At 48.0% G+C, this 9591-nt stretch overlaps 1 protein-coding gene across 1 annotated transcript; it reads right to left on the bottom strand.

Moving 5' to 3' along the window:
* Positions 1-204: 204 nt before the first annotated feature.
* On the bottom strand, positions 205-1816 carry LOC136491131 (myb-related protein Zm1-like). Its single transcript, XM_066487363.1, has 3 exons — positions 1546-1816; positions 1277-1406; positions 205-1157 (listed from the first exon to the last, which is right to left on the bottom strand). Exons 1-3 carry the CDS (start codon positions 1682-1684, stop codon positions 254-256), a joined length of 1173 nt encoding a protein of 390 aa, XP_066343460.1. The 5' UTR covers positions 1685-1816; the 3' UTR covers positions 205-253.
* Positions 1817-9591: the final 7775 nt, after the last annotated feature.

The raw sequence follows: 9591 nt of genomic DNA, 5'->3' as shown, positions 1-9591 counted from the left end.
TTTAGATCTTTCTGTATATGTGCATACTAGCCTAACTGATGTCCCTTTTTACTAGTATTATTATTGTATAGAAATACGCCGGTGATGATTCCATCGACGTATTCGTATTGAGTTTCTGCTCCTCTTGAGCTTTGCACTTGTACAATTATACAAGTAAAAGTATGCTGGCGTCGATGGTTGCCAGGCATACGATCGCTTTGTTGAGGATTTCTATTTTTTGCTATCGAAAAATCACAAATGAACGACGATAATCTCACAACCCCATCTGGTTACTGCTTGTGACTGCAGCAGCAGAGTATCCGGGTTCCTGGAGCATGGCGGAGGCGGGGCCCGCTTGGAAGTAGCAGGACACTGGGTCGTCCACCATGGCAGGAAGCGGGTCCGGGTGGTCAGCGACCAGACCATGTGGGCCCGTTGGGTACTCGTAGTCCTCCACGGAGCCCCACAGGCCCAACTCCCTCTCAAGGTCCTCCAACCACCACTCCTTTCCCTCCTCCGCTCCGTGGCTGGTCGTGTTGGCGCCGCCGCTCGGCGGCTCTGACGCATTGCTCAGCTGGCAGCACGACGCCGGTGCCTCGGCGGCGGCTACAGTGCAAGCGGAGGCGCCGCCGTCGCCGTCGATGATGCTCCACAGCTCATGGTCGATGTCGATCTCCGTCAGCACGAGCAGGTGGTCGTCCACGCCGGGCGGGGCGCACGCCGGCGCCGGCGGCGGGGACTTGGACGAGGCGCAGGGCGACGTGGGCGCGGACACGGACACGGACACGGCCGGGCCGTACGGCGCCGGAGGCACGGGGTCCACCAGCATGTCGAAGCCGAAGGCAGCTGGGTCGTCGAGCATGGGCATCATATCGAGGTTCTCCAGGTCCAGCTCGTCGTCGTCCGGCTCCTCCTTGCTCGTGTTGCTCTGCTGCTCGCCGGAGTCGTCGCCGCTGGAGCAGTTGGTCGTCGTAGTGGTGGACGAGGACTGCGACGGCGACGGGAGCGGCTCCTCGGCGCCACCGCCAGCGGCTGCTTTCTTCTTCTTCTTCTTGGACCCGTCGGCGCCGCGCTCCTCCCCGCCGGCCGGCGACACCCGCTTCTTCAAGTGCGTGTTCCAGACGTTCTTGATCTCGTTGTCCGTCCGGCCCGGCAGGCACGACGCGATCTTGGACCACCTAGAGACAGAATCCAAACGGAACTCGATCAGTCTCGACGTCATGGCTGGGTCCAAAGGACGACGTGTGCAGCTGAACTCCGATCCTCGAAGTCGGAACGCTGCTTGCACCGTACGTACTTGTTGCCGAGCATGGCGTGGAGCTTGATGATGGTCTCCTCCTCCTCGGCGGTGAAGTTGCCGCGCTTGAGGTCCGGGCGGAGGTAGTTGATCCACCGCAGCCGGCAGCTCTTCCCGCACCGCAGCAACCCTATGGACGGATGGAGTCGAAGAACCAACGATTAGAGCTGAACGAACTCCCAGTCCCACGCATCATGCATGTGCAGACGACGGAATCCATGCCATGATGGCGCGCCGCCGGCGGCAGGGGCTCCCGTCCCCGTACGTACCTGCTTGCTTGGGCAGGGCGCGCCAGTTGGCGTGGCCATACCTCTGAATGTAGGCGATGAGGCGCATGTCCTCCTCCGGCGTCCAGGAGCCCTTGTTGAGCCCCACCTTGGCGCAGCACGGTGCCCGGCCCTTCCCCATGGTTGTTCGTTCCGAGCCCCAAGCTGCTGCTGCGCGGCGACACCTCTGAAAGCTCCTGCTCTGCTCCTGACCAGCGTGATCGCTCGCGATTCCGCGACAATGCCTCGCTTGTGCCAGGGGCCTGTGCGGAGCTGCTGCAACCGGGACAGTGGCAGGGCCAGGTGTTTATATACACGCACGCACGCACGCTGCGCGGCCCCGCGGTGAGATGCCGGGTGACGCCGACAGCGCGCGACAGGTGGCACAACACAAGCCGCGGCCGTGTCCGCTCGCGTTCGCGCGCGGGTCCTCACCGCGGACTCCCCTCACCAACCAGACCCCCTCGCTGTCAGGCTGTCAGCTGTCAGCTGTCAGCCTTGTGCCACGACGGTCGACGGGAGTCGGGAGCCCTGCCTCTGCCTCTGCCTCTGCCTGCACCGTTGATTTCCGCGACGGCGCACGGGAGGCCGCGATCGCGTGGGGGGGCCTCGCGCGATCTCTTTGGGCCCCCGCGGCCCTTGCTTGCCCAGCTGGGTGTCCGAGGTGGCCGCGCGGGCGCCGACTGGCATCGCGGTGGCGTCGGCCGCGACTGGACATGAGCGATTGCTTGGTGTGCCGTCAGTTGGACAACCGCGACGTGGCTGCATCATCAGACCGTGGGTTATGGGCTAATAAAGCATGTTTTGGGAAAGCGAAAAAAAAGGGAGATTAAGCGCGACAATGATGGCTAAATATCGATTTTTTTCACACGATTTGTCAAAATCAGCATAAATGGCGGGGCACAGAGAGCTAGCTGGGGCACTTTGCTTAGGATCAAATCTATTTCGAGGCTTGGAGCAGTCCGTGTCCGTACCACTGTGCGCAGAGCTTCCCAATCAATGGCGCTTCCTATCCTAGCTTGAAAATAGGGTAATTTTAGAGTTAGGTTGTCCAGCTCCTTCATCTCCTGGGGGACATATTAAAAGGTGGATTGCAACCTGGTTACAGAGAGTTAAATGCTCAGTTTGTAGCCCTAGAGAAACTCAGTTTGTTTTATGCTTCTTATACTAATAAGTTAATGACTGGACAAAAACGGGAAAATTCATGGGGTACGGATGGGCGTGAATATATGATCCACAGCCAGTGGATAAGTGGAAGTGTCAAAATCCACAGCTAATTTAGACCTTCTCAGAACATTTTTCATGTTTCCTTTTTCCACCACCGGTTGTCCTTTGCGCAGATTCCGTCGACAAAGAACGCATCAAAAGGAGGAGGAAGAAGTAGAATACGTACGCGGTAATTATATATTCCAGTTGAAATATTGCATTGTCAAATTTGGTAGTTTCACACATTATCTTAATAAGGACACAAAAGGTGCTGGCATTTGGTAAGTACGTACCACTCAAATTATTTGATCAATTTCCCCTCTAGTTAAGCTGTTGATATCAACAGGCCATAGAAATTAACAAGTTGTTGAAAAAAAATGGCTGCACTCTAGCAGAAGCCAATAAACCGTACTTTCCCGGGCTTATGTTTACGCCCTTTTTTTCTTCTGTTTGATCATTTTTTAAAAGTTGAAACTATGTCTTCTGCATATAGAAATTTGCTTTGCACGTATCAAGCTCCGTTCTAGCTTCCTTCCAAGACCTAGCTACTACTAGACTACTACCTGCTCGTCAGTCGTCACTGTTGGAAATAGTAGTAGAAAAAAGAAGACTACCTACCCGTTACTATTTTTCTTCTGTACGGCACCTCTCGTCGGTGATCAAACATCAACAATCTGATTCGCCGATCAATTAAAATTTTAAACCTCAATCTCGACCTGATCGCTTTCATTGATTACGGGTGCTAGCACGCAATGTGTACCTGTTGCAATCCACAAGAATAGGCCCAACTACTGCATACAGGACAGATTGGAGTCCAACCTCACTCGTGCGTCCATCCATCCCTCCATCCCAATTTGTGAATAGGCACAGGCAGCACAGTCAGGTACGAAGGCTCGGCCAATTAATCAGTGCGCGTTGCATCCAATAAGAACAGCTGATCACTTCAGAGTTGTTCAGCAGAGTTCTTACCACAAAGTGAAAGGGTTCTCGTGAAAGGGAATTCTTGAGTAGTGTAGGCTTGATTAGCTGCCGAATTTAGCAGGTGAACACTTTGACCAGCCAACTACATGCATGCATAGCAGCATAGTTGCATACTACAGATGAACGGCCGCTGCCACGTCGCCTTTTTAAACTATTTGGTAGAAAAGGTGGAGAAAGGATGTGTGTTATCCTGCTCATCACGGTGTCAACGAGAAAACATATACTTGCTACTTTTGTAAGTGCATGCTGTACGTACTAATAACTCACGCACCTCACATTTGGATTTGGAAATCAACTGCCTTCTTCGTCCGTTTAAAAACAAAAAGTAACCGCACACACAGCCAGTGCACATGCAAAATATACTATTTCCAAGAACGAATATATGAGAGGATCACATTTTTGTTGGAATCTTGATTATTACCGTATGTAGGGTGTCCGACAACACTCCTAAACTGTTGAGTGACGACGACACAACCATTAACAAAGATCCCAAGGTGTTCGTCAGTCTTGTGTCAACAAGTGAATACTAGTACTATATGCAGTCTCAGACACCTCACGTTTGGATTTGGAAACCAACTGCCTGCTTCGTCCATTCTAAAAAAAAGTAGCAGCACACAGTGCTCATGCAAAATACAATATACTATTTCCGAGAACAAACATGAGAGGATCACGTTTTTGTTAGAACCTTTTGATTCCAGACAACACTCCTGAACTGACACAGCCATTAACAAAGAACCGAAGCTAGCTGTTCATCAGTCTTGAGATCGTCCACTACATAAAAAACCACTTTCCTTAAAAAAGAATTGCACTCAACTACAGCAGTTCCTTCATCGACAAAGTGAAAGTGCATTTGCCCCCCTACGTGGGTTTTGGTGTATTGATGACATCCAAATTAGGGACTAATGTGATCTAAATGAGATATGTCGCAGCCATTAGTCCCGTGAAAGAATCAAAGAGTTGATAAAGATGAAATGGTATCCCTCAATTCTTGAAGTTTGAAAGCATCTAGGCCCCTAGTTGGATTTCGGTGATTAATGTCAATACAAGATTACTATGACTAACGTGTGTTTTGCAGAGGCAATTAAGTTAGGTCATGGTAATGGAGATCGATTGGGCAATCGAGGTTGTCATGCCCCTACGATGGAAATCGTTTCGGTTTTCAAAGGATGGACGACAAGGTTAAGGATGACTAGTTCTAAGTGTCGATTGGAGTTGGAAAGACACTTAGAGTAGTTTAGGACTTTGTTTTTCCTTTGGCCGTACTATGAAGGGGGGTATGAACGGGTAGCTTGACCTAGTTGAGTCTAGTGAGTTAGGTGTGGTGCACACTTGTTAAAACTAGCTCTAGGTAGCTCCTATGAATGCCTAAGATCCTTTGGAGCAATCTTCATTCACATATGTTCGAAAGTTGGAAGTAAATGGAGGGTCAAACACTGACCGGACGCTGGCTCCGGTGCGACCGGACGCTGGCCGCAGGGTCCGGTCAGTTCGTTTGACTGAGGTGATTAAGTCTGGTGTGACCGGACGCTGGAAGGTCATGTGACCGGACGCTGAGGGCCAGCGTCCGGTCGACTCCAGTAAGGGTCCAGACTTGGAAAAGAGTGACCGGACGCGTCCGGTCAGTGCTGACCGGACCCTGAGGGTTCAGCGTCCGGTCGAGTCCAGTAAGGTTCCAGTAAGGGTTTTATGCGACCGGACGCGTCCGGTCAGTGATGACCGGACCCTGGCAGCGTCCGGTCGACTCGTTACTACTGGTTCGCAGGTTGAACTGACCGGAGCGTCCGGTCATCACGACCGGAGCGTCCGGTCATCCCGCAGAAGCTCATAACGGTTCGTTTTTCAGGCTGGCTTATAAATAGAAGCTCCACTCGTGAGTGGAGCATCCTTTGCTCATTCCAACAGCTGAGAAACACGTTTGTGAGTGCCAAGAAGAGCAAGATCCTAGTGAGGTGTTTGTGATTTGAGAATCCAAGAGAGTAGCCTCATTAGCAAATCAAGAGTAGCAAAGTGTGCATCCATCTTCTCATTAGGCTTCGTGTGGTCAAGTGAGAGTTCGTGCTTGTTACTCTTGGTGATCGCCATCACCTAGACGGCTTGGTGGTGATTGGGAGTTTGGTGTTCACCCGGCGGAGCTTGTGGGTGACCCAACTCAAGTTGTGAGCGGCTTTGGGTGATTCGCCGCGACGGAGTGTCGAAGAATCAACCCGTAGAGAGCACTTGATCCTTGCGCGGATCAAGGGGGAGCTACACCCTTGCGCGGGTGCTCCAACGAGGACTAGTGGGGAGTGGCGACTCTCCGATACCTCGGCAAAACATCGCCGCGTTCCTTTCTCTCTCTATTTACTTTGAGCACTTACTTTGAGTATTTACTTTGAGCAATTCAATACTTGTTTTTACATCCATAGAATTGCTTGCTAGAGTAAGTTTGGAACTTAGGTTGCGAGGTTGTTGTGCTTTAGTTTGATATAAACATTTTTCTAGGCACAAGGGGTTAATTGGGCTATCCGTAGGATTTGATTATTGAAAGAAAATTTAGAATTAGCCCAATTCACTCCCCCCCTCTTGGGCATCTTGATCCTTTCAATTGGTATCAGAGCCTCGTGCTCACGTTTTTAAGCTTAATCGCTTAGAGCAAGATGTCTCACGGGGATGGACCTCCTCCTATCTTTGAGGGAGATGATTTTCCATATTGGAAAATCCGCATGGAGGCATACTTAGAAGCTCTAGATGTTGGAATTCTTAGAGCCGCCTCTCAAGGGTTCCCCGCACCTAGGAATGCCGCACAACTTCAAGGCGATGAAGTGAATTATGAGAAATGGAATGCAAAGGCTCGCAACACCATTTTTAGAGGCCTTTGCAAAGAGGTGTTCAATCGTGTAAGGAACCACAAAGACGCCCATGCTCTATGGTCGGACGTTTGTGCGCTCCATGAGGGAACCAAGAGTGAGCATGAGGAACGCTATCATCTTGTGATTAAAAAGCTAAATTCTTTTGAGATGCTTCCCAAAGAAAGTGCTAATGAGATGTATTCTCGATTGAATGTTCTTGTAGAGGAAGTCAATGGGCTTGGACTCACTCAAATGTCACCATCCGATGTTGTGAGAAAAATTTTGAGTGTCCTCCCCATTGACAAATATGGGCACATTGTGACCGTGCTACATCAAGGTGATCTTTCCGCCGCTACACCGACACAAATCTTGGGAAAGATCAATGCTCATAAGATATACATGCACATCACACCACAAGATGGCTCATCCTCTACAAAGAAGAAAGAGAAGGACTTAGCATTCAAAGCTAGCCAAGACAAGGGCAAAGCAAGACTTGAGTATGAGAGCTCAAGTGATGAAGATGATGAAGAAAGCCTTGCCCTCATGGTGAAGAAGACCACCAAGATGCTAAAAAGGCTAAACAAGAGTGGCATCAAGTTTGATGGCAAGAAGAAGAAATTCTTCACTAGCTCAAGAAGAAAGCCAATCTCCGAGATGGATTGCTACAATTGTGGCGAAATTGGTCATCTAGCTCATCAATGCACAAAGCCCAAGAAAGACAAGTTCAAGAACAAGGGCAAGAAAGATGATTCAAGTGATGAAGATGAAAAGAAGAAGAACAAGCCATACAAGAAGAGAGATGGCAAAAAGAGGGAGTTCTACAAGAAGAAGAAGAGTGGCAAGGCCTATATTGTCGGTGATTGGCTCACGGACATTGATTCATCAAGTGGATCATCCGATGATGATAGTGACGATGAAAAGGTGGCCGCCATTGCTATTGATCTTGCATCTTCACCACCACCATCGCCATCATCCTCTACACACCTATGCCTTATGGCCAAAGGTGAACGCAAGGTAACTAAGAGTGATGATAGTAGTGATGATGAACATGCTAGTGATGATGATAGTGATAGCGATGATGATGACTCACCTACTTATGATGATCTTGTTAAAATACTAAGAAAATATACTAAGATCATTAGAAAGAGTAGAGCTACAAATGAAAAACTTGATGCTAAAAATGATTCACTCTTAGCTAGATGTGACACATTAGAAAAGGCTAATGATGAGCTCAAAGAAACAAATGATTCTATATCATCCAAACTCAAGGAGCTCAAATCTTCTAAGAAAGAGCTTAAAGATAAAAATGATAAACTTGAGAGGGTGCACAATGAGCTTATCACTAGTCACAATAAGCTAAAAGATGAATATGCAAGTCTAAAGATCAATTATGATACCCTTATTATTGCACAAGAAGTCTTACCAAATGAGCCACATGATGCTACTAACCATGTTGTTAAGATTGATATAGCTACCTCATGTGATGATTTAATTGATGAAAGCATTGAGCATGGATCTAGTAGCAAGGGCAAGCAAGTGGTTGAGTGCAATGACCATGATGAGTATGTCAAGCTCAAGAGTAACAATGAGAAGCTCATGAAAGATCTTGAAGAAATGAAAAGTCACAACACCATTGTGCTAGAAACTCTTGATCATGACAAAGAGGTGATCCTTGAGAATGAGAAGTTAAAAGAAGAAGTCAAGAAACTCAAGGAGGAGAAGAACAATGATCTTCTCAAGGAAGAGAACAAGAAGCTCAAGATGGAGAAAGAGCATCTCAAGGTGGGATTGAGCAAGTTTGCTAGAGGCAAGCATCTCCAAAGTGAGCTACTCATGAACTACCGTCATGAAGATGGATAGAAGTGGCATTGGATATATGGCAAGTGTAGAGAAGAAGAAGGCTCAAGCTCAACACCAACAATCAAAGCCAAAGCCAAAGCCAAAGAGATGTTTTGAATGTGGACAAGAAGGCCACTTTGCTCATGAGTGTCAAACTCCACCACCACAACCCTTGCCCAAGCATGCTAGACCTTTTGCTTTCAATGCTCACTACATGCTTAGAAAAGATTCGAGTGGAAAGATGAAAGTCATGTTCTTAGGTCCCCCAAACAAGAGTAGGCCTAAGAAAATTTGGGTGGCTAAGTCACTTGTTGAGAAGGTGAAGGGCCCTCAACAAGCTTGGATCCCTAAAGCTTGAATCTCTTGTGTGTAGGTGAACTACAAGACCGGTGGAAGTCATTGGGTTATTGATAGTGGTTGCACTCAACATATGACCGGTGATCCTCGTATGTTCACCTCACTAGATGAAGAGGTAGATGGACAAGAGAAAATAACATTTGGAGATAATTCAAAGGGCAAGGTTAAAGGATTGGGCAAAGTGTCAATATCAAATGATCATTCCATCTCCAATGTGCTCTATGTTGCTTCATTGAGCTTCAACTTGCTATCCGTTGGGCAATTGTGTGATCTTGGCTTTCAATGCTTATTCACCGAGAAGGAGGTTGTTGTATCCAAGGTAGATGACAATCAAGTGATATTCAATGGATTTAGATACAACAACTTATATCTAGTTGACTTCACCTCCGAAGATGCAAACTTGAAGACTTGCATATTCACCAAAACAACACTTGGGTGGCTATGGCATAGAAGACTTGCTCATGTTGGGATGAGCTCACTCAAGAAGCTTATGAAAAATGATTTGGTGAGAGGGTTGAAGGATGTGAAGTTTGAGAAGGACAAGCTTTGTAGTGCATGTCAAGCCGGCAAACAAGTTGCAAACACTCATCCAACCAAAGCTTTCATGTCAACCACAAGAGTGCTAGAACTCCTACACATGGATTTATTTGGACCAACAACATACAAGAGTTTGGGAGGAAATCTCTATTGTCTTGTGATTGTGGATGACTATTCAAGATATACATGGGTGTTCTTTCTTCATGACAAATCCGAAGTTGCATCTTGTTTCAAGAAATTTGCCAAGAGAGCTCAAAATGAATTTGAAGTGAAGCTCAAGAAGATAAGAAGTGACAATGGC

Source organism: Miscanthus floridulus, chromosome 11, assembly GCF_019320115.1.
Source record: "Miscanthus floridulus cultivar M001 chromosome 11, ASM1932011v1, whole genome shotgun sequence".
NCBI classification, from domain to species: domain Eukaryota; kingdom Viridiplantae; phylum Streptophyta; class Magnoliopsida; order Poales; family Poaceae; genus Miscanthus; species Miscanthus floridulus.
Note: the sequence above shows the minus strand (reverse complement) of the source record. Positions and strands in the feature narration are given on the sequence as shown.